This window comes from Pseudopodoces humilis, chromosome 10, assembly GCF_049639895.1.
Source record: "Pseudopodoces humilis isolate 2021_Gansu_Grassland_sample_001 chromosome 10, ASM4963989v1, whole genome shotgun sequence".
NCBI lineage: Eukaryota > Metazoa > Chordata > Aves > Passeriformes > Paridae > Pseudopodoces > Pseudopodoces humilis.
The window spans coordinates 25,589,615-25,613,145 of record NC_142209.1 but is presented as its reverse complement, the minus strand read 5'-3'; the positions used below and the strand labels follow the sequence as shown (position 1 = coordinate 25,613,145).

The 23,531-nt window shown below is 43.5% G+C and overlaps 1 protein-coding gene across 2 annotated transcripts in view; it reads left to right on the top strand.

Annotated features, from left to right (window-relative positions):
* FAF1 (Fas associated factor 1) overlaps positions 1 to 11,232 on the top strand; it is a 153,454-nt gene extending 142,222 nt beyond the window's left edge. For both annotated transcript variants that reach the window (XM_005521141.3, XM_088060187.1), the window contains exon 19: positions 8,969 to 11,232. In XM_005521141.3, the coding sequence (XP_005521198.2) occupies positions 8,969 to 9,052 (84 nt within the window). In that variant the 3' untranslated portion in view covers positions 9,053 to 11,232. The remainder of the gene's footprint in view (positions 1 to 8,968) is intronic.
* Positions 11,233 to 23,531: the final 12,299 nt, after the last annotated feature.

The following is a 23,531-nucleotide window of genomic DNA, read 5'->3' as shown; positions in this document are numbered from 1 at the left end:
ATTAGTTATGAATTTGAGAGTATGCCTTCTGCAGACATGGTATTAGAGACTTAAGCTCTTTATTTACTGTATCTGGAAGCCTTGGTAAGCCAAGACTTCTACAGTATTTCACATTTTATTTTTCTGAGCCACAGCTTAGGATCAGGTGGCAGTTAAGTCACTTAAGGTTATTTAAATGCATCTAAAATGTTGCTTAATAATTCAGAACCAGTTTGCTCTGTTTAGAGTATTAAGATTTTTTAAATCCTTTTAATTAACCAATTTCAGCAGCAGTTTAAATAAACAGAAACAAAAAATCTCCCTTGAAAGGGCAGAAAATAAATTTAACTCAAATTGCATGTCAATTTAGATCAAAAATGATCAGGATTTCAGTAAATTTAAGGCCAGGAAATTCATAGTTTTAGGAGTATATGGGAATATAGAGTAAGATATTTCTCCAAACTCAAATGTGATTGTTCATTCCTGTGCTTTGGCAGGATTAATCCTCTTTGATGCTCACAGTGGTGAAAATAATGCCACAGGATAGTAAGTTTAGCTGCAGCACTTGGTATGGAGTCCTCTGAGCAGGGAATTACCCTCTGATGTTCTCAGATAGGTGATGTTGGAGCATGGTCCTTATATTGTTATGCCAGATAGTTTGACAGTTTTGTATATGAGTTCTGGCAGCTGTTCTTTGTAAGGATAATTCTGAATTTCACCCCTGCAAACTACTGCCTTCAGATAACTTTTAAACTCATTAGGTTGTGTTTAAACTCTAAATATGAGTTCATGAAAGACTGACATGTCCAGGACCATCTCTGACTTTTAACATTTTTCCCCCTGATCATGATCTTGATAGGAAAATGGAAGAAAGATGTTATTGGGATAAAGGATTTATGCAGTGTCACAGCTATACCCTATAGTGGTTTTAGTAATTTCATGTAAATCAGGAAAGTACCTTGAATATATCTGAATAATTTTATAGCAGAGGAGAATTTCAAATGAATGAAATTTTTTTTCCTGATAAGTTACAAAAATTTTGAGAATTACATGTGATACCTGTCATTTTTCCAGTCATTTCAGTTACTGATATTTATCTTTCCCAGTACACAAAGTAGTAGTCATCTCTCTTAATTCACATAATTTAATTTTTTCTGGTCAGTGGTGTCATGTGCTTACTCTGATCTAGTTTACATAAGGCCACAGCCATCTACAAAGAGGAGATATCCCTCCTCCTATCATTTACAGCTTTCCTTAAGTCAATACTACCTGCCCTTGTCTTTCCTCTCCTGTCAAGATCTGTTGGTATTTTATTTATTCAAACAGTTAGGTTTGGTTTAGTTAAGACACTGAGAAGTTGCCTAAGCAAATTGGCCATTCCAGACTGGCATATTCCCATGCCTCTTTTGAAGCCTGGTTTCTTACTGTTCTTCCTGACCACTTGTAACAGTGGAGGGATTGGAAAGATTAACCTCGAGTGCTAGAGGAAAGGACACCGAAACATTTGTAGCTCCCAGATTTTCCTGCTTTTAACCAGTTTGTTGCTCACAAAGAACATGATCACAGTCTTTTGGCCAGCACCTAAAAAAGGGAGTAGGCAACATTCTTGCTCTGGTGAAGTCAGTGACAGCACCTGAGAGATCATGGAGTTTATTTTGCTTCTTGAAACATGTTTACTTTTGTGGAAATATAATTTCCATATAGGTAGTAAAAAATCCTGTAAATATTACAGAAGGATTTTTCACAATGTTTTTTTCCAAGAAAGACGGACTTGATATGTTTTTTTCAGACCCAGTGTCTTTATATTAGTAACTTATCCAAAGTGAAGGATTAAAGCCCTTCATGTATCAAGTCACTGAAAAGAGATCTCATCTCACAGATGTAAGAAAAGAAGTAGAATTGCATTCTGTAGATCAATATAGTTTCTGATCTCTCACAGCAACTCTTTTTGAATACAGGGAATGTTTAACCAGTTTCAGGAAATAGGTGTGCATTTCAGATGAGCTCTTTTACTCGGGGCTCACTAGAGTAAGCAAGCATTCACCCAGCGCTGAATGCTCAATGCGGAGCGCAAGCTCTCCATGAATCATCCTCATTAGTTAGCCCAGTGACTAATGCCAACCATGGGATTAATATATTCCACCCAACAGCCCTTCAGTGCACATCCCTTGCACCCAAAGTGCTCTTTTATTCAGCACTGCCCCATTTTACAAAACATTTATTTCAGGGGAAATTCCTGCGTTATTGTTCGCAGGAAGATGCCTTAGTTAAGCTGTAGCTTTGCTCTTGCATATAACATTATCCAGCATAAACTGGGGCTAAGATATTTTCTACTTTTTCTGCAGATTTCATGTTCAATATCCATTTTGTGGGCTTTTTTTGACCCATGTAGGAAGAAAATGAAATGATAAAATACCAATAGAGAGCCTTTGTACTAGTATGATACTAAGACTGCTGTGTCTGGTTACCAGAAAATTTAATGATCTCCTGCTGTTTTGGTAATTGCATAAGTAATGCATCAGACTAAATCACCAAAGCAGTCCTAGGCACTCTCTTTATTCCATTTACCTATCTACCAATCACAATGTTATACTGTAGATATCATTGTGATATCTGAACATCTTAATCCTTTGAACTGGTGATAAAAATCCTTTTGGATTGTTTTTTCATGCAATTATAATTAAGTGCACATGAATCCAGTCCTGGCTCATTCTTCTGTGAGCGACTGTGTTCCCATCCATTCCCCTCTGGGATGTATGCAAAGCAAAGTTCTTACAGTTCATTTTGAGCTCTAAATGTATTTATATGTTTTCAGACTTCCAGAGGATATGGCTGTTTGCTGCCTTTCAGCTCTTCATTGATCTTCAGGGTGAAAGCTGTAGTATTCCTGGGGATGTCATCTTTCTCCTGTGTAGCTAGCACATTTAAAAATAATTAAATACACGGATAATTGTTAGTTCACTATAAGCACACAGGCAGCAGTGCCCACAAGTAATGCACTGTTTCGCTCCCTGGCACAGCAGAAAGGATGCTTAACAAATGCTCTCATCTGTAAATGCCAGTACTTAAACTTTCTCTGCTCAACAAGAAAAATGAAGGTAAATAGCGTGAGGGAGAAGGTGGTGGAGCTCCTCTTCCTGCAGGTCCTTTGTCAGGAGAAGACAAGGTCCAGGGTTTTCTGTCTGAGAAACTGCAGAAAGAATTCCTAAATAAATCAAAGATTTCAAACCAGAAAGGAGGAAGGGAGGAAAGCAGGGGAGAGCTTTTACATCACCTCGCTCTTCCCCAGAGCCTGAAGTCCTGCAGCCGTGGAGTTGTTGCCACTGTGGGACCATTGATGTCCAGGTCAGGACCTGCATGTGACTCCTCTGACTGACTCCAACTCCATCTTCTTGCTCTCAAGGAAATTTGTGCAATACTTCAGCACCATTAGCACCACAACAATAAAAGTCACATTATTCAGAGAGGCTTTTCTTAATTGAAATACTTTTGTGTTTGCGCTTCTGCCAAAATGAAAGAGTGGATTGGTTGTCATTGCAAATGAGCTGTTTGAAAGGCTAAAGGGAAATGCAGCCTTTTTGTAGTGATTTTTTTAAAGTGAGATTAGTTCTTGGAAAGAAATATAAAACAAATGTTCAGTGATGTTGGTAACTGGATGTATTTTGGCTGTATTTTGGGCAAGTACTGATCATTAAATGAATTTCTGGTCCTTGGTTAAGAAGAGTCACAGGACTGCCTCAGAGCTACCCAGGTGTATACAGGCCTTCCTAAGGCCTTTTGTTGGAAAGTAGATAAACTACAGTTTATGTATTTCTTTCATTACTCACTGTTAAAAAGCTATAGGGTTTGGGTATTTTTAACAGCATCATTAACATTGGAGCTTTATATAGTTTTGACAAAAAAAAAATCATTTTTGGGGGGTTTTAAGCTTTTTTTTTAAAATATGAGGCATTTATTCCAGCTGAAAAAATCAGATTTTCATTTAGAACTTCTAATAAGCACCAGATAGTTCACTATACAAATGTAGCAACACTGAGTTTGGGCTTATCCTTGTTATTTGCACCACCCTGTCATTACATGTTTTAGGAAACAGGGGAGAACACAGTTGCTGTCTTAATTTACTGTCAAGTAAGTCAAGTAGTGCAAGAGAGGCTAGTCAGCCTTCACTGATTAAAATCTATGCAGCTTTTTTTTTTAGTATAGATTATATTAAAGCAATGAAAACTTAGACTCTATGTCAAGGTCGGCTGCATCTCGGAGCACTGCACGGCTTTCCAAGGGAAAAAGGGGAAGCGTGCTCAAAGTAAAGGGTACAGCATCACAGTTGTCTCTTTTATCAACAGCTGCTGCTTTGCTTAGTAAATGTATTTTTAAATATGCTTAATCTAAAATATGTTTTGAGAAAACCTCTTCAGAGAAATAAGACAGTCGGTGTGATGGATTAAAGCTTTGTATTTGGATCGAGGCTACAAGTCTTTTACTATGACATATTTTTCCTTGTTTGTGACGGCTTTCTTCAATTCAGATGTAAATTATCTCCAAGTTTATTCAGCTAAGCCAAATCTAATTGCATATATTTCTATAAAGTAACTCTACTTTTGTTTGTTGCTCAAGTTGAGTGTATTACCTGTGTAACCCAGAGATATTTCAATAGGTAGAAAGGATTCACTGTATTTGTTTGTGTGTCACTCTGAAAATATAGTTTTTTAAACAGATCTGGTACTTTACCAGGTGTGCCTTTAAGTAATTTCTATTGCATTTATACTTTAGGAGGATTAGGAAAGAGAGTAAAAGAACCCTTTGTCCGTTAGATTCATTAAATGTATTCATGCGTGTGTAAGTGGTATAGAGGCTGTGCTACTTGGGAATCAGATCCTTGTCCTAGGGTGGAGAGAAAGGTGAAGGGTGTGATATTTACAGCTTGTGTAAGTGTCATAATAATTGTGTATTTGATTCTTTATTTTTAAATTACCTTCCTGGGCACTAAGCCATTTTTTTTTTGTATTTATCTTTTCCCCGCAGAGTTAGGGAGGGTAAGGAACCACACCTTGTAAGTGGTAAAAGTACAGCTGCTCAGGATGTGTGTAATAGAACAGATAGGTCAGCAAAGGTGAGGACAGAAATAACCCAAATGTTATTCTAGAAGGAAAAAGACTTTGCTATAAAAATGTGTTAAAATGTTTAAACTAGCATGAGTTTTCATTTTTGGATTATCTAAAAACCCAATTAATTTATTCAGAATGAAGTGTAAGCAGCTACAACATTCTTACAGGAGTATAAGAGTTAACATCGCTACCTTGTGCCTTGCAGAGCCATAAATAAATTGAAATTCTAAGTGCCTCAGAAGTGCTTCAACTAGCTAGTGCTTAGTTGGAATAATCACCACAGAATTAACTTCAACAAATACTTATTTAAATGATAACCTCATGGCACCAAACTGACACTGGTTGTGTAAGAAAGCTCTTTAAAAAAACGAAGCCATAGCTGCAGTGCACCAAAACCTAAGGTCCCATAAAACTGAATCCATAGTTAGAATAAAAGATTGGTTTATCAGCTTTAAACCTATTTCAGTGAAAGCAGCTCAATGGTGAGATCTAACACTGGCAGAAATAAAGTCCTGTAGCACCTCTGGTGATGTTGCTGAAGGGAGGGCAGTGTTAAGGTTTGCACAGAAAGTCATTTGCCTGAAGATAAAATCTCCTGGGGCACTCTCTGTGTTCAGGGCTTTGGGAAAGCCCTGAGTGCACCTGTGTGGTGTTGTACAGGGTTCTGTGAACTAGAATGTCAGTAATGCTGCTGTCACTTGTGTTACACTCTCAGCTCCTGGACACTGAGTCCCTCCTCTGCCACCCTCCTCACAGGATAAGCTTGGAACGCTTTACAAGCATAAAACCTCTTTTCAAGGGGTTTTAGTTCATGTTCCTTTACAATATGAAGTATTAGGCACTAGCAAACCCACAAAAGATTTGATAAATACATTCAGCTGGTTTCACAGAGTGATGCATGAGGTGACTCCTAGAGCTTACAACTGGAGAAAGTCACTTACTGTAGGACTTGAAGATACAGATAAAAATGTTTCTTTAGCATTTGTTAAGGCCTTTAACTAATGCTGATAGTGAATTTTGCAGCCTTAATCAAGAAAATGTTCATTCCGCCACAGAGGTGGAAGGGATGAAATCAGATTCTATATACAAGTGTACTATAGTGATTTTCTGTGTAATTGCTAACAACATAGAATAAATCTAGAATACATAGAATAAAACTAATACACAGAATAAAACTAATAAAGGTGTAGGGCTTTGGGACAGTGTGAACTTATATCATGTGCAGGGCTGTTTGAAGAGAGCATCATGCAATGGCATCAGAGCCAAAGGGTGTCAGCTTTGAAGTGGGCTCCAGAATTTAAAGGAATGGTAATGAAACAAGCCATGCAGATACACATTTAAAGACATTCTATACTTTTCATTATGAAATAATGCACATAAATATAAGTGAATGAGGTTCGGTACAACATTACACTGAACACACCTTTGCAGGCTACAGCTCTTTCCTTTGATCTCTGTTATAGATCATTCCTTGGTTTCTAACTCTCCTTTAAAATACTGTAAGTTAGAATGCATCTTAGGTCTTATACTTCATATATTTACAAGAGAAACCATTTCTTTTGTTAGGAGGTGTGTTCACTAATAAGGCTTCTCTTCTTCGTAGTAAACAACATATTTACAAGCCAGAAATAACAAAGTAGAAGCTGCAGAAGGGTTGTGGTGTGATAATTAAGTACAATGGCGACCCATATGAACAGAAAATGCCAAGGAGCTAAAACAAAGCAACAACAGCTTTGTTTGTTGACAGATGTAGGAGCCATATTGTTAGTTAATTGGGTAATGGTGTAAACATTTGCAAACTCTGCTGTCCCTCAGTGAATTAAGCGGCACACTGAAATTATGGTGAAAAGCTGCACAGTCCTTGTGCTGCAGGTACTCCAGAAGGCTCCTAGGACCTTTCTCACAGAGGAAGGAACATCATGTGTTGTTGTTATTTGAGGCACTTGAAGTTTGCAAACCTTAGGCTAGGAGATGTATCTTGAATTACACTCAAGTGAATAGCACATTTCCATATGGCTACAGCCTGGAAAGTTGTGTTTGGTGCCTAGGCTTACTTTTGAGATTTTTTTTTCCAAGTGTAAAAGAGATGTGTTATGACTTTCCTGCCTTTTCTTGAAGAGAAAAAAAAAAAAAAAGCAAATTAAAAATCCCAACAAAATGGTTGCAGGATTTGAAAACAGAGATGTCTAAATTAATACGGGCTTGTACTGAAAAGAAGGAAAATTGCCTCTCTCAGGTGCCCAGTGCCTCAGAAGCTGTGAATTGCACAGACCCCTCTTTACCTCACTCCCTGTTCAGTAACAGACTGTAGCAGAATAGCAAAACATTAAAAAATGCTACAAGATACTTAATTAGCATACTTCTGTAATCACAAACTTAAATGCACTACTTTGGCTGTTTTTTACATAACAGGTTTGCTTTTGTAGATAATAACCTTTCAATAATTCAAGCAGCATCTGTGCAGGAATGCATAATTGGACTGTAGATAATAGGAATCTAGAATTGAGTCTGATTTTTGTAAATTATTTTTCTCTTCAGACATTTAGCAGTAGCTCACCACAGTACCTGAAGTTTAAGAAAATACGTTCCTGCTTTGGGAATAAAAATAATGCATCTGTTTGGTTTTTGGGTTTGGTTTGAGTTTTTAATTATGTAATTTAAAAAAAAAATCTGCTGCAGTCAGATGAAATTACACTGATTTTGATGGTCTGAGGAAGTGGTAAGTCTTGAATGTTTGTTTAAATAATATTTTTTCCTTCATTATTCAATAAGACTATAGAAATGCAAATATATTTCAAGTTTGCCTGATTTAGTTGGGGGGAGAGAATGAGAAGCAATACTATTTTTGTTAATAGGTAACAGGATTAGTAATTGGGCTTTTAAGAAAATTACATGACCATTTCTTATTAATTCAAAGCATTTAATGTGCTGGACCCTTAGTGTTTTCAAAAAACATTTTTAGAAAGCAGTGGCATGCTGTGATCATAGATGAAACAAACTTAACTTTGGAAAAAATGCATAAATTGCATTTCTACCTATGGCATAAGACCAATAATTTGTTATTCACAAGCAGACTTCCGGTAACTGGTGTACTCACAAACCAAAAGAAATGAAAGCTCTGTTACCAGGGAAAATGAGTTCAAAAATTGAAATGAAATATTTCAGGAAATGGTTCATCCTTCTACATGAGGCTTTGCAGTATTTTGAAGGATGTCACAGCACTGGCTTGTAAACTTGAATGTCAGAAGGACACTGGGACACTTGTTGTCATTAGTTTGTCTATATAAGTAAATATATTGTGTAATAACCACACAGTTAAATAGTTTTGTCCCAGCCTGGGATGATTGAGGTGTCTGGAAAGCATTGAAGTGAGTGAAAGCTGGGTGTTCCACCACGTGACTTGGAGCAAGAAAGGGAGTAGGAAAATAGTTTGCCTTTTCGATGGAGAGATCCTGTTGGGTTGGCTGTGCCGCTTGCACCATCAATTTGACTGAAATTTTGGGGTGATTATATAGGAGTGCAGTTTTATTTTTTCATCTTAACTCATATGTTCTAGTAAACCTTCCAAAAGTTCTTAACTTTGACAAAAATAGATTTGTGCCTTAGTTTATGTAGAGAGCCAGACCTTCTTGGAATTAATGTCAGGGATTCTGGGGTTTTTTTTATTATTATTATTCTGTTCATTGTAATTACAAAATAAAACTTGTAACAACAATAAAAAAACACAATATATATTTCTTAATCTGCATCCTGGAAAATAATACTTGCTAGTTCAGTTATCGTTGGTGGAGGGACTCAAGAATCTTCCCAGTGAAGCTCTGCACTGTGAAGATAAACAATTCTAAAATCTACTCACACATATCTTTGTGTTCATGTATTTACAGGTGACCCAGCTGGATCCAAATAAATCATTACTGGAGGTAAAACTGTATCCTCAAGAAACCCTTTTCCTAGAGGCAAAAGAATAGATTAAACAAGATTGTAGGACTAATCATCCTTTGATAAGCCAGAGGCACAGCATCGAGAGGAAGACTTCTCTGAGCACCACCTTGTACTGACATCCAGCTCAATTCCATGTCACAAGTTTGCCTCTTGCAAGAATCCTGAAAAATTGAGAAAACCAACATAGCTACTTAAAGTTTCACATACATGAGTATATGTTTCCAACCTCATTTAAATGAGCAGAGGATAAAGTTCTGCTATGAACACTGAACATTATGATTCTGTTGCTCACTTATCATCCAGCTTTTGTTATAATTAATGCACTGTTAAAATGTGAGTGATTGTTAAGTAGAATTTTTACTCCTCAAATGCCCCTTTTTCACCAAGAAATCTTGGACATTTCTGCCTGTACTTTTGACACTAGAATGCTGTATATTTGATATCTCACTGAGCCAGTGCTCTCATATATATGCATTTTATTTCTGTGTTTGAATTTCTACTTTGTCAACTAATTTAAAAAGGCAGAAAAAATTAATGGGACATTCTCAGCCATGGAAATTTAACAGTATTATAGTAGAAAGCATATAATTTTTGTTAGTACTTTCTGACTTCTTTGATAAGATGTAAGGTTTTGTTTGGAGAATATAGTTTGACATATATGCGAGATATTTATTTACTGGTTCTGCTTTGGGTCTCAGTTCCAATTCAGTTTAGGAAGTATTTTCCATTACATTGCAGTGTGAAACTGCTTATTGCATGATGTGAATATTTAAATAACATTAGACATGGCCAGTACCAGAAACCTGGTATCTTGCCAACACTTCAGGAATCAGCTGATATTGAATATCAGCTGTTAAAAACCTTTCAAATACCAGATACAAAAGTTCTTTATTTCTCCTTGTGAAAGAAAGGGCAGTTCCCATTTTAGCAGTTTTTCTTCATTCTGGCATTTGCTTGTCTCCTATTACTCTGCTGGTTTAAAGCACCGTGTTTGGTTCATCAAACAATGGGTATTTTAAGGGGTGGTGTAATAAGAAATCTGCCTTATTGTTGCACACTTTGGACATTTTAACAATACATTACTGATCCCATCTCAAATTAAAGAAATCGTAGTTCTCTTGTCTGAAATGTATGCAGCAGCTACCTGACATGGAAAAATCCGGTACTTTGAATTTCTCAACCATAAAATGAGCATACTAAGGCTAAGACCATAATGTGCAGTTGATGCCAAACCTGCATCAAAACTGGTTTGTTTGGTGTTTTTTGTCTTTTTCTTTTTTTCTTTTTTTTTTCCCTCCTTTTTTTTCCCCTCTTTTTGTTTTATCTCTGGGCTTGCAGGATAGCACAATAGCACTACAGGATCATCATCTGCTAAACTACTTTTTTTTTTTTCATTTAAAGCCTGGCACATTGTTTTCCATCTATGTTTATATGTAATTCATAGTGTTTATTGTAGCTGAATGAGTTGTGATTTGAAAATTTTATACAAAGCTAAAACCAGTTGCACACATCTTTTTGTCTTTCTTTTTTTCTTTGGAAGGATGGTGATATAAAATTAAATGTATGCCTATTATTAAGATGTTAGTGATGCTGATATATTGTTACCTTTACCAAAAATGCGAATTTCTGAGTGGGCAAAGCCTTATTCTACCTTTTATAATTCTGTAATTAGTGAGTGCTACTCCAGACACTTCTAGAAGTGAAGTATCTATGACAAACAAAAGATTTAGAAGTGTAAGCAAATCCTAATAATTTGCAGTTCACAAATAAAAGAATTCCTAGCCAATAGAATGATAAATGTATGTGTAATGGCAAGCTGAATGCAGACGCTTCATTCTGAACTTTCATTTTCTTACAAAAAAAAAATAAAATTCCACTGCATTTATTAAATAAGAAATTAACATGGGTTGCAAATTGGGGTGATGCCGTTTCTACAAACAATCACAGTAAAACATACAGCAGGATTTTAAAGTGATGCATATCTTTTTTTCTTTTTTTTTTCCCTTCTAATCTGGTGAGGAAAGGAGTTGCTGAAATTGTGCTTCACAAAGCAAAGCGACCTTTCAGCTAACTTGTTTATATTAATTTGTTTAACTTCTGTTTGATCTCATCAGGCTGTTTTCTCTCATTCAACTTGATTTCTGTATTTTGACTATATATTCTTTACTTTGATACTAGTTTTATAAAGTTATTAAATGTGGCTTGAATATTTGTTGAACTTGTTGAAGTCAGTGCTCCCAGGGTTGTTTGGCCTTTTTTTTTTTTCCTAAACTCTATTATTTTTTTCCCTCATTTTGTTCATATTGCAAAATACACTGTCATTATCAAAATGTTCTAGTGATAATTAACTGGAAGTGTTCAAATTGGTGGCATTACTGCCCTCTGATATAAAGATTCTGAGATCAGTATACAGGGATCATTCTGCCACGACGTAAACAAGTGTATCGCTCTTTAAATAAAACGTTAATGATTTTGGTCCTTAAATACTTTGGGCCTGATTTCAAGAAGCAACCATGTCGAGTCACCTTTCTGAATCACACCATCAACATAAACCAATCCCTGTGTAGGAATATTAATATTCTATGCCATCATTTTCTGCTCTCCTGGTATTCACTTCACACGCTCTGCTGGCACGGATAATCCTCTAGTCATTCAAATTTTGTAATTCAGTATTACCCTAGAACTGTAACACCACTGCTACGGAGCACATCCCTGATTCTGCCTTTTTATCTTCAGGTTCTTCACATTAATGGATTACCATTAAGGTGATTAATGCATTAGTTTTAAGTCTTAAGGAATTACTGTTGCTGAAAGGAATCCCGCGCAATGCGGCGGCTTCCGCTACTCGTGGGGTGAAGGTGGGGCACGCTCTGGCTTTGAGAGAAACGTTCTGCCTGTTGACAGTGGTGTTTGAAATCATTATTAGAGAGCATGCAGAACACAAGTGTTTGCTCTCTGCTCTCTGCACATGCACCCTTTGACTCCGTGGGAGTGCTGAGAATGTTTCTAATGCAGCTGTGTTGGTGGGTTTGTCTATTTTTAATGTAGCAGAAGAGGACTTTGGCTTTCATAAACTGTACCTACTCAGTGACATTAGAAACTTAAAATAAATTTTCAATTGCAGCAATATTTCTACTAAACAGTTATGTGATTTCACTCTTCCATATGTGGGGAAAAATCAAATCACAATATCCCAGAGTCACGGAACTGAAACGCTTCATTATCCAGGCCTCGTGTCCAGGCTCCCCAAACAATGCCTGAGAGGATTTCAGTGCCTTAAAACAGCTTCCACAGCAAGCACAAAACACATAAGGTGGAAGAGTCGCTACCAGGCAGAACCAGAACCTGCTTGGAGCAGTAATTCAGAAATGCTAAAGATGGAGATGTTTTATGTGTCCGTTCCTCCCTGGGTCAAAGGCTCCCCCCTCTGCTCTCCTGCTCCTGAGGGCTCTCAGCGCTCCAGCTGGGCACTGGGGGAAGCACCAACACTTTCCGCTGTTTGACAAAGCAGATACATTTTTATTTGGAAACAGTGATGGTGACCTCCTCCAGAGGAGGAGTTTTCACTGATTGTAATTCACATTTTGGTTTTTCCAATATTGTGAGGGCCTGAGGAGAAGCGAGTCCCTGTGCTGGACATTGTGTACTCTGCTTCAACACCACCATAGCAGAGCTACTTTTAGTGTGTGTGCTGCCCACTGGCAAAGCTGTTTGACTGCCAAAATGCAGAATTCCTTTAAGGTCCTTAAAAGGGAGGGTGCAAATCAGTCTTTAGGCTGGCAGCTGGGTGCTTGCCTGGGGTGTGCCAATCTAGCCCTTGACAGTGGATGTTCATTGCAGCAGCCATTGGTCTTTTTGAACAAAAGAGCTGAGAGTGGAAACTGGATGTTGATTCTGCACCTGAGTTTAGTTTTATTATTCTGTTTATATAAAAGAGAAGGCAAGTGCAATAGCCTTAATTATAATTTTTTTTTCTGGATGAAAGGAAGTAGAAATTACTGCAGACTATACACGGCATGAGACATTGTTCTCTATCTGCAACTATTTCCCTCACAGACGACAAAGGTGGAGGAATATCAAATTTATCACTAAACATGTCAGGATCCAGGCAGGTTTATACTCAATTTAGTTTAATATAGATGTATACTTCTGCCAGAAGAGCTGTTTCTGCCCCCACCTTGTGCTGGAACCAGGCAAACTAATTAAAAAGTGACCATTTTTTTTCCGGGAGCAGTTTGGAGGCTGATACAGCTCACTGATGGGAGTCAGTGAAGATGAGAGGAAGACCAGGCTGCTCCCTCTGATAGCACTGCTGATTTATGTGGGATGAAATCAGTCAGATTCCTTAATTTTATTTTTTTTTTAATATCATATTACTACGTTTGCATTTTACATCCTTTTTTTTTTTTTTTTTTAATTCAAGCGAATTAAATGCTATAAAGGTTTTGCTGTCTGAAATTTCCTTAAATCTTGTCAAAGTTGACAGCCCAGAATTCAAGAAATGAGGAGGCAGATGAAAGGTCCCTTGAGTGTGTGCAGTGAAGGCAAGGCTCACTCCAGATCCAACTCTTGGGTGTCACGCCAGACCCAAGCACCCTAAAAGTTTCAAAGGGTTTTAATGTCTCATTAGATACCAGAGAATCCACTCCTTAGTCAGGGCTTTCCTCTGTGGATTCTTTTATGTGTAATAAAGACTGAAGTCACACTGCAGCCTTAATATAATTCAATTAAAATGTCACTCAACTGCTGGTTATAGAAGGAGGCTTCATTAGTTCCTGTGATTACAAAACTCCTGGTTAACAGGATCGTTATTTTGTACTTGGTACCACTGAGTTTCCTTTACTGTGTTCCCAGCTCCATGTTGTGACAGTGTTCCACAGGATTCCACAGATCATCGCTGTTCCCTTTCTATCCACTCAACTTGAATGGGTTTGTGTTATTTATTAATATCAGCAGCTCACCACTGATCCCTTTCTCCAGGTAGTGGTGTCTGAGTAGCTTGAAGAACACAAGTTCCCACACAGATTCTTGGGGACATGGCTGGAATCCTCTCACTGTGAAAATTGTTGCTTTCTGCTTCCAGCAAGAAATCAATCTTGGATAATGTTACTTTATTTTTTAATTTTTTTTTTTTTTGGTAACTCAAGAAAATGTGTTTCCACTGTGGGAAACATCACTACAAATGAGTAGCTTAGTTTTTCTATTTTTAATAAAAAGAGTCTTTTACACCATAAAAATACAGTAGTCCGATTATCTCCTGGCAGGTTTCCTGTTTCTGATATTTTTAATAATCCTTTACCTCTTTGGTAGTTGTTCCTTGCAGTCTGGCAGTTTTTTAATTCAGGTGTGTTCCAAAAGTTAAATTTCCATGGACTTTCTGATTTTCTTTTCTAGTTTCCTGCTTGAGTCTGTCTTCCAATTACACCCTTTAATGTGCTGATTCACACAGCCCAACTACTTCTTGTGGGCATTCCATAGTCTTTTTAAGTCAGATAATGTGTACTCTGAGGATCTAAGATGGTGTCTTCAAAAAGTTTTGGTTACAATCCTAGTCTTTAACCTGTAATTTTAATTTCTCTTTGTTATCTTCCTTTTAATGCAGTTTTCTTCTAAAAGGGTAGTGCTACTCGGGAGATTGTAAAAAATTATTTTGTAAAGTAGTGAATGTAAGCATGCTTTCATTCACCTAAAAATGTAGTTTCTATAATTTTATTTGCCTTTCTGCTTTATTTAATCTACTGTCACAGTCCCTGTTAGCATGAGTTACCATCACTCATAAGTATTTTATACCTTGTAATTATGGAATCCTGCTCATGATCTTGCCTTTTCTAAATTTACAGTTTTAAAAGAACTCATTTGTTGTCATTTGAAAACCCCCATTCTGTTGCAGCCATTTTAGAAGCTTAAAAATTATTCTGATGTGTACTTAGGAATATTTTTCATTTTGTCTAGGCCTATTTGCCTGTTTATGTGTCCTGATTAATTAAGACTGATTGCATAAGGGAAAGCATTTCCAAGCTGTGGTGGCAATGGAGAAAGAATTTTGTTTAATGACAGCTATAAACCCGCTGATGCAGAAGAACAAAATAATTTATAATTTTGTGGATGTAATAAAGAAAAAGGCGGGGGGGGGAGGTATTTTTTAGAACTGAAGTATAACCTGCACTCTGTTGCTCGAATACACTTCTTCGAGGTTTAGACGAAGGTGAGTCAGACATTGCGTGGTTGTTGCGGTATCGTCTAACGTGGGAAAACCGAACCAAATAAACAAACAAAATCACAAAAAAAGCGATCCCCGCCTTGATGCGAGTCCCCCCGAGCCTTCGCACCTCTCAGCTCCCGGGAGATGTTGGGATGTTGGTTTGGCGGAGCGGGGTGGGGACCAAGGCACATCCCGGGCGGGACGGAGCCGGCGGGGCAGAATTCCCGGGGGCAGCGGGGCCGCTTCCCTTCCTTCCTTCCCTCCGGGGCTCCGCACCCCGGCCCGGCTCTGCCCACAACTCCGCCAAAAACTATTTTAAAAAATATTTAAAATATAATTAAAGTGAAATCAAAATAGGGGAAAAGCCTCGGTGCCGCGCCTTTCCCCGCGGGTGTGGGCGGAGATGGGGCCGCTCAGCCCGGCGCTGGGCGAGGGGCGCGCAAGGAAAAATTTGGTATTCCCGGGGGAAAAAAACCAAAACAAATAACGAAACAACAACCCACGGAAAAACAGCCAGCCAAACAAACAAATGGAGCCACACGCTCCGGCATCGCCCCAGCGCTGCGCGGTTCCGCTGGGCTGATGGCACTGGACGGTGCCGTGGGAGATTGCGGATGGTCCATCAATAACTTCAAAGTCTGCGTTTGTATAAGGGCCCCTTAAATACCGCATGTGAACTGGAAAAAGAATAGAAGAATCATTTTTTGCCCCAAGTGCGTGTGGTTTTTGATGACGTTGTTAGAACGGCCCTCCCGCCCCTCTGCGAACCCCCTCGATATTTCTTAAACGATAATAGACGGTGTTTATCTATCGCGTTCCGTCAGGATTGTTCGGCTCCTGAGCTCCTGGGGCAAGAAACATTGAAAGAGGGAATCCTCTGGCAAATCCGACCGGGGCCGTCATGATCATGAATAAAAATAAAAGGATTAATCTTCTGCTTTCGGCTAATGAAACAATTTAGCCTCCAAAATATGGAAGCGCCGCGATGTGCTGAGCCGGGATGTGGCCGGGCAGATGCGGGAGCGGCGCGGGGGGGCTGGTCCCGCACCTCGGGGTGTCGGTGCCTCTGCCACGGGCGGGGGCATTTCCCCGCCGCCTCCTCCCCGGACCGGTCGCCGGGCCCCAGCAGGCAGGAGGGAGCTCCAGGGTTTTTAATTACACTCTTTCCCTTTGCTCCCTTCATTTTTCTGCACCCTTTGCAGTGAGACACACTTGGAATTAGAGTGGTTGTGACATTTTGGTGGCAGCTTATTGTGCTGAACACTTAAAGTTTAAAAAACAAGCCCCATAGAAGTTGAGGGGCTTAAAGCAGCCCCCTTTGTGGGGCAAGACATAGAGTTTTGATTCTGGACAATGGTGTTTCTCAAATTTCTTCCAAAAACCTGCACCCCATCTGTGATCTCAATGAAATCGCTTTTCTCTCTCCCTTCAATTCATTTGGCAAAGGCGAAGCAGATGCATGGGACGGGGTCTGAATTTTAATTATTAGGTTTTACCTGAAACAAAACAGCAAATCCTTTTTACCATGTGTTTGAAGTTAGGAGACGGGTAGGGGAATATAAAATATAATTAAAAAGCTCTCGGATCGTTAGGGAGCTGACAAGAGCCTTTTTAATGAACCTCTCGGAGCGCCCTACGGTAAATTAGCAGAGCGGGGGCTTTCCCGAGTCATTCTGGCTCTGCGCTGCCGCGGTACCTGCGTGCTCCCGGCGGTGCCAGCGCGTGTCCCCGCGGCTGCCGGGAGGCTGCGGCACACGCGAGTGTCCCTGTGCGGGCCTCGGGACGCGGAGCATCCCCGCGGAGCCTCCGCTGCCGCGCAGGGATGCGGAGCAGCCCGTGCCGAGCCGCCCCCGGCCCGCGGCAGCTCCGTCCGCCCGCCCGCCGAGGTTCGCAGCGCTGCCGGGACAGGCCCCCCCTCCCTCCCCGCTTCCCGCGCATTAACTCAGAGTGCATTTAACCATCAATAAGGTGCGAGGGGAAAATTGTCTGTCACTTTAATCCGTGCCCGAGGGGCTGGGAAATAAAAAGGGAGAGGGAGAAGGAGGGAGGGAGAGAAAAGCAAAGGTCTTAAAGAGCCCCAAATCCACAGGCGAGCGGTGGGAATGCGGAGCCGGGCTCGGCTCCCTGGCCGGCCCTCGGTGGGCAGCGAGCCCCGAGCAGGCAGCGCTGGGTCCGGAGCTTGAGCCAGTTTGGTTTGGGAGAGGAGCCGATCCGGCGCTGTCGCGCCCAGCGCGGAGCGGGGCTGGGGACGGAGCGGGGCACCGGGGGCACTGGGCTCCCCCGACGAGAAAGGGAAACTCCTGCCCTCGCCCTCCTCCGCTGAGGATGCGCTCAGCTCGTCTCTCTGGCGGGGAGAGCAGAACCGAGGGCCGGCATGGACACCCCCACACCCCCGTGTCCCAGCAGAGCGCTGTCCCCTGGCAGGACGCTTGGCTTTCCCCCTCCACAGGCAGAGGCTGCTCCTCCACCCGCCCCGCTAAAGCGATTAAGATTTCCTTCCTCTCACTTGGGAAGTCCCAGCCCGAGCCTCAGCCAAACCCGGGGGACATCAGCCAGCGCCGAAGGCCCCGGGGACGGACCACGGATTTTTAATTTTTAGCTCTAGCACACAGGGAAGGTGGGGGTGATGGATGGATTTTTGCATGTGTGAGCTTTTTTTCCTCTTTCTGTGTGTCGGTGTGCTTGTGTGTGGATGGGCACAAGCTCTCAGAGAAAAGAAATTTTAGAGTAACAACTGAAGGCTTTCTTGTGCAGTTATTTTAAGGGCTTTGTTCAGTGCCTGAAGGGGGATGCGCCCATTTGTTCGGGAGGGGATTCATCACATGCCCCTTTCATGTGAACCAGAGGTTAACAACCTAATGAGCACTTGGTGAAGAGATGAAGCGTGTAAAGAGCCCGATTTTCCCAAATCCTGGTCTGCTGTCTTGGGGATGTGCTACTCTAACCTCTGCTGGGCTAATAGTCTCCGCACTTCCAGCGGGGAGGCCCCGGGAAGCCCCCGGGTCCAGCCGCGCTCAGGCGGGGCAGCAGCAGCGAGGCGGCTCGGTCGCGATGCCCCGCCGGGGAGCCGGGGGGGCCCGGCCCCACCGCTACATATGTTGGGTCAAGTCTCCCCATTGTGAGCGTGTAAAAAGGTGTAAAAACTCAATCATCTGTAGCTTTTTTTAAAGGGAGGGCTTACCCTGGATTTGTTGCATAATGGATTGTTAAAAAAGTAGAGGGTTGAATTAAAACTGTTCCCTAGTCACTTTTAATTAGACCACTCTATTTAATTAGCAAAGTTGAAACATGCAATTAAAATTAGCTCAGTTTAGCACATATTAAAGGAAATGGGGAACGCGGCTCCGGCTCATATTAAAGCGAGTCGGAGGAGAAATGGCGGAGAAGTCTGAGAGTAAGCGAAATGACTCTGTGGAGGTAATTCAGCCGGCGGCCATCTGTCAGAGGACCCGCCGTGCCCCTTCATCACGGCCCCGATCCCAATGTCCCCCTAATGACCGTCCCGCAAGGCCAGTGCGATGCGCACGGCCGGTGCCGCTGGATGGTGCGAAGCTCTTGGAGGGCCCCGTGTCTGTGTCTTTAGGATGTGCTCTTCCCCAAAAGCCGGGATCGGGTACCCGCGCCGGCCCCGGTGGATCCCCGAGGGGTCAGGCAGCGCCAGCCCCCGCTGTGGGCTCCCCCCCTGCCACCGCAGAGGTGGAGAGGAGCCCTCGCAGGAGTGCGCGGAGCCCCGAATTTCCCTTATTTTCTTCCGCAAATCTTTCTCCCTTGTCGCTTTTTCCTTCCCCACTGGGAGCCGGGAAATCGAGTTAATAATGTTTCAAATACTTGAGAAGTCCGGGCTAACGGGAGTTCCATCTCCCTTTCCTCGCACGGGATCCAAAGAGGTTGCCTGGACTAGGAGGAATGTGCCTTTTTCTTGAGGGGAGGGGGGGTAGTGGTGGTGGTAATTTTCATTCTTGTAATATTGGTTTGGGGATAATTACTTTTAATGTCAAAAAGATTTAGTTTAATATCATCTCTATTAGGCGGCTGGGCGGATAATTAAAAGTGAAGATGATAGCAGCAGGGAAACAGATGGCATTTGCTTACTTTGATTCAGTAGGTAAATAATGAAAAAGTCAATGGCAAACCCCCTAGAACAATTGAAACCTTAAAGAGCACTAACATTAGCAGGTACTTACAAACTGTCTTCCGCTAAGAACGAGATGAAAATACACTAATCAAGAACTATATTTCTCTGGGATGCTTCCGAGGGCTGCGCTGCCTGCGGGCGTGCGTGTCCCTTCCCCCGCATGGCAGCCAATAGCCGGGCGCTTTTTAATTAAGATTTTACTACTGCAACTGGGGAAAGCTGCAGCAACGCCGTAGCTGCAGCCCTCTCTAACTTGGGCACCGGAGCAGCCCTACACGGGAAGCTTTTAGGTGAATCAAGAGGAGTGAGGAGAGAAAGAAACACTGGAGAAATCGGTGCTTCTGCAGAATAAATATATTAAACCCCTGCCGTGTTTTAGCGAGCTGACCCAGCCGTGAGCTCTGGGCCGTGGGCGCCGAGTGGTGCTGCCGGAGTCAAACACAGCGGGGATAACTGAGCAGCAGCCGGGGCACCGCGCAACGAAACGCGGAGTCTCTGGTCATCCTCTAACGAAATAGCGTCCACTTTCACACGTCTGGAGGGCGCGGGCTGCCCTGACCGCGGTGGGGGTTCCCTCTAGCACCCTTTAGCCTCGGTGGCTCCGGAGACCGGCGGCTCTCCGTGCCCGGCCCGGGCAGGGCACCCGCCCCGCTCCCTGGAGCCGCCCCGGGCGCCCGGTGCCAAGCCTGGCTGCCCCTGCGGGGAGGAAGCGAGGAGCTGGGTCCAAGCCTGAGTTCCTCTCGTGGTTTGACACTGGGAGTTGCTCCCAGAGCCAAGCTGGGAGCGAGTCTCGGGGGTTTAAAGTCTCATTTCACCGGGTTTGGAGAAATGAATTTCTCTTCCCATGTCCCGCCCGGGCAGCGGGAGCGCGGCTGCTCTGTGCGTGCCTAAAACAAACATCCCTCCCCCAGAAAGACACGGGAGCAGGGATGTACAAGAAGATTTTATTGTGCCTCGTCAAACAGAAATGAATTGCAGTAGAAGGGAGGAAAAAGGGAGGGGTGGGGGGAGAGCAGCATCCACCTCCCCGCTGCCTCCCGTCCATACTCGCGCAGGGCTCTGGCAGGCCGGGACAGAGCTGGAGAGAGCCCCGAGCCCGCGGCACGTTCTGGCCGCGCCTCTGCTGCTCCGGGCGAACTCACAGCCCAGGGGTGGTTTGTTTGAATAAATCTGTGAAATCTGAGCAGTGTCTGGGTTCACAGTGAAAGTTTTCAAAGGAAAATACAGTCAGGGAAGAAATTATTATTGTTAAAATATCAAACCGGTGAGAAGTGTGATTCCGGGCTCTCCTTTTCTAGCGCAGCTCCTGGGAGAAGAGCAACACGGGAACAGTTTGGTCCCGGTTGGAAGCAGCCCCTGCAGGCACTTCCCTCCTGGAAAGCGGAAAGTCAGAGTCTCCCTGAGCCCGGAGCAGGGTGCCGAGTCCGAGAAGAGGCCTCGGCTCCGGGTCAGGAGCGACCCCGGCGGGGAGCGGCGCTTCCCGGGAGCGGCGGCTTTGCCTCCAGCCCCCTCGGCCTCCGGGCTCCTGCCGGGGCTGCTGCCGGCCCTGGGGGCGGCCGGAGGGGAGCGGGGCGTGGGAAACCGTCAAGCGCCTCTGAAATTGTGGGAGATTTGGACAAATGTCCTCAGAACTCACTGAATCCTAGAGTTGCGTTACATATTCTTGCAATTTTTAAGTTTTTATTTAATAAACCCCTGCTATTACGATGTCGGATTGATACTTAGTGTAACATTTAAAACCAGCCCATGGCTAAGTGTTTTGGACGAGGGGGTGTTGTGGATGAACAGCAGAAACAGGCGCTGGGTGTTTGCGTGCCCTGCTCTGGGACCCTGCACCCAGGCTCTGCCCGTCACAGTGAGCGGGGCCGTGCTGCAGGAGCCCACGGAAACAGCCTTGGGATGGAGATGCCACACGTTGTGTGTTCCAACTTCAACACCGGCGCTTGCAATGTTACTGAAAGCCTGAGGCTCCGAACAGAAACCACCGCGTTTCACTGACTCATTACTGACCCACTCTTGGGTTGTTATTTTTTTGTTTGTTTGTTTCTTGTAATTTTTTTTGTTTGGTTGCTTTTTATCCCCACGGTTGTTTCCAAAATAGAGAGTTTTAAACCACCATGAGCGGAAAGGATAACCCAGCCCTTTAATTGAAGTCGGAGCTGAAAGACAAGGGAATGGGGGAAATCGGTGTAACCCGTCCTGTGTTGTTGGTGGCGGGCTGCCTCGCGGGGGGAAAGGGAAGGTATTTACAGAAAAAAACAAACCCCATCGCAACCCCAAACAAAACTGCCAGGAAAAAAAGGGAGAACATTTTAAACCAACAATTTAAACCAACATAAAGCAATACTTTAAAATCTTCATATTAGGTCTGATCGAGTTCTACGAATTGCCAATTAAATCAGATGGTTAGAGTAATGCTCCCCGGAGAACAAAATTAGTGGCTGCGAATAAAATTAAATCGGATATTTTGGCTTGGCTGCTGTATTAAATAAAGGTGTTATAACACCTAAATCATGAGGAGCGGTGGCAGCTGCACCCGCAGAAAATCGGGTAGGAAAGCGTTCATTTCGAGACCAAAAATAACAAAACAAAACAAAACAAAAAAGTGTAATAAAAATATTGAAAATTTGGAGGTCCCTGCAATTGTGCTTTTCGCAACCACGGAAGGAGAGCGACCAAGGGGAAGAGTCATCGCAGCAGCAGCGAGCGCTGCGTGTCCCGCAGCGGGGCTGCCCCTCGAGGGGTCCAGCCCGCGGAGGAAGCGGCGGGCAGGGCCGGCACTCCTCCAGCAGAGCCGGGGCTTCCTCTCCTCCCGGCTCGGCTCCCGCGGCTCGCCCGGGGCATCCACCCGGGAAGGCACCGGGGACAGGTCTCGCGGCTTGGGAGCACGGGTGGGAATGCTGAAGCGGCGGGAGGAGGCCCCTACGACCGGCAGAGGGTTCCCGCTACGGGCAAGGACTTACGGACTCCTGAAAAAAAACTTTAGAAAGTGCCGAGGAGCATGGAGATCCCTCGTGGGAAAGAGAGGGGAGAACCCTGGGGAAAGGAGACGGCGTTATTTCCCACCGAAGTGCTACCTCCTCCCGCTACCAGCGAAGATGACGTCAAACTGGGGTGGCTGATGCTAAAACAAAAGCTCCGGGGTTAATATACAGTTACCAGCCCGGCAGCCTCCTCCTCCTCCTCAAAAATCAGTCCCTCGGGTTTATTGTCCCCGCGGGGAAGGCGCCTGTTGAACATGTAGTCACGCAAACAGCTGGCAGGAGAAAGAACGAACTTTACTTTCTGGGGAGAGAAGGGCAGGCAGGGCTCCCCCAGGCTAAAGCGCAACGAAAGGATGGAAAATCATACTCACCTCGGGCTTCTCCTGCTGGGCAGCACTTGTACATTCACCTGCGGCTGTGGAGAGAAGAGAGGGAGTGGGGAAGAGGGGAAGGGAGGAAGGGAGGAAGGGAGGAAGGGAGGAAGGGAGGAAGGGAGGAAGGGAGGAAGGGAGGAAGGGAGGAAGGGAGGAAGGGAGGAAGGGAGGAAGGGAGGAAGGAAGGAAGGAAGGAAGGAAGGAAGGAAGGAAGGAAGGAAGGAAGGAAGGAAGGAAGGAAGGAAGGAAGGAAGGAAGGAAGGAAGGACGGAAGGAAGCACGGAAGGAAGGAAGGAAGGAAGGACAGAAGGAGGGAAGGAAGGAAGGAAGGAAGGAAGGAGTCGTTACGTAATATAATAAAACAAAATCTCCAGGGGGAGGGGAGAGACCATAAATTGAATTGTCACTTTCCACAGCACATTCCCCCCCTCCCCTTTTGACAAGTAACACCCAGGAAAAAAAAAAATTAAACAAATCAAACGATTGGCAAGTACCGTTTCCAATGAATTAAAAAAAAAAAAAAAAAAAAAAAGAAGAAGAAGGAAAGAAAACGAGAGCCAAACTCTCAGGTGGCGGGGGAGCGGGCAGTGTTTTGAGGCACACCCACGCCCACGCTGCCCCGCTGTCCCCGCGGTGCCCCCCGGACGCTCCCGGCGCTCCGCGGGCGCGGCGCGCTCGGGCGGCCGCGGCGGAGCGCGGGGCGGCCAATCAGAGCGGCGCCCGCGGGCCCTGGCCAATGGCAGGCGCCACATTGTTGTCAAATGTTGCCTAATGGCAACGCGGGCCGCAACAATAGCGCGAGTGGCGGCG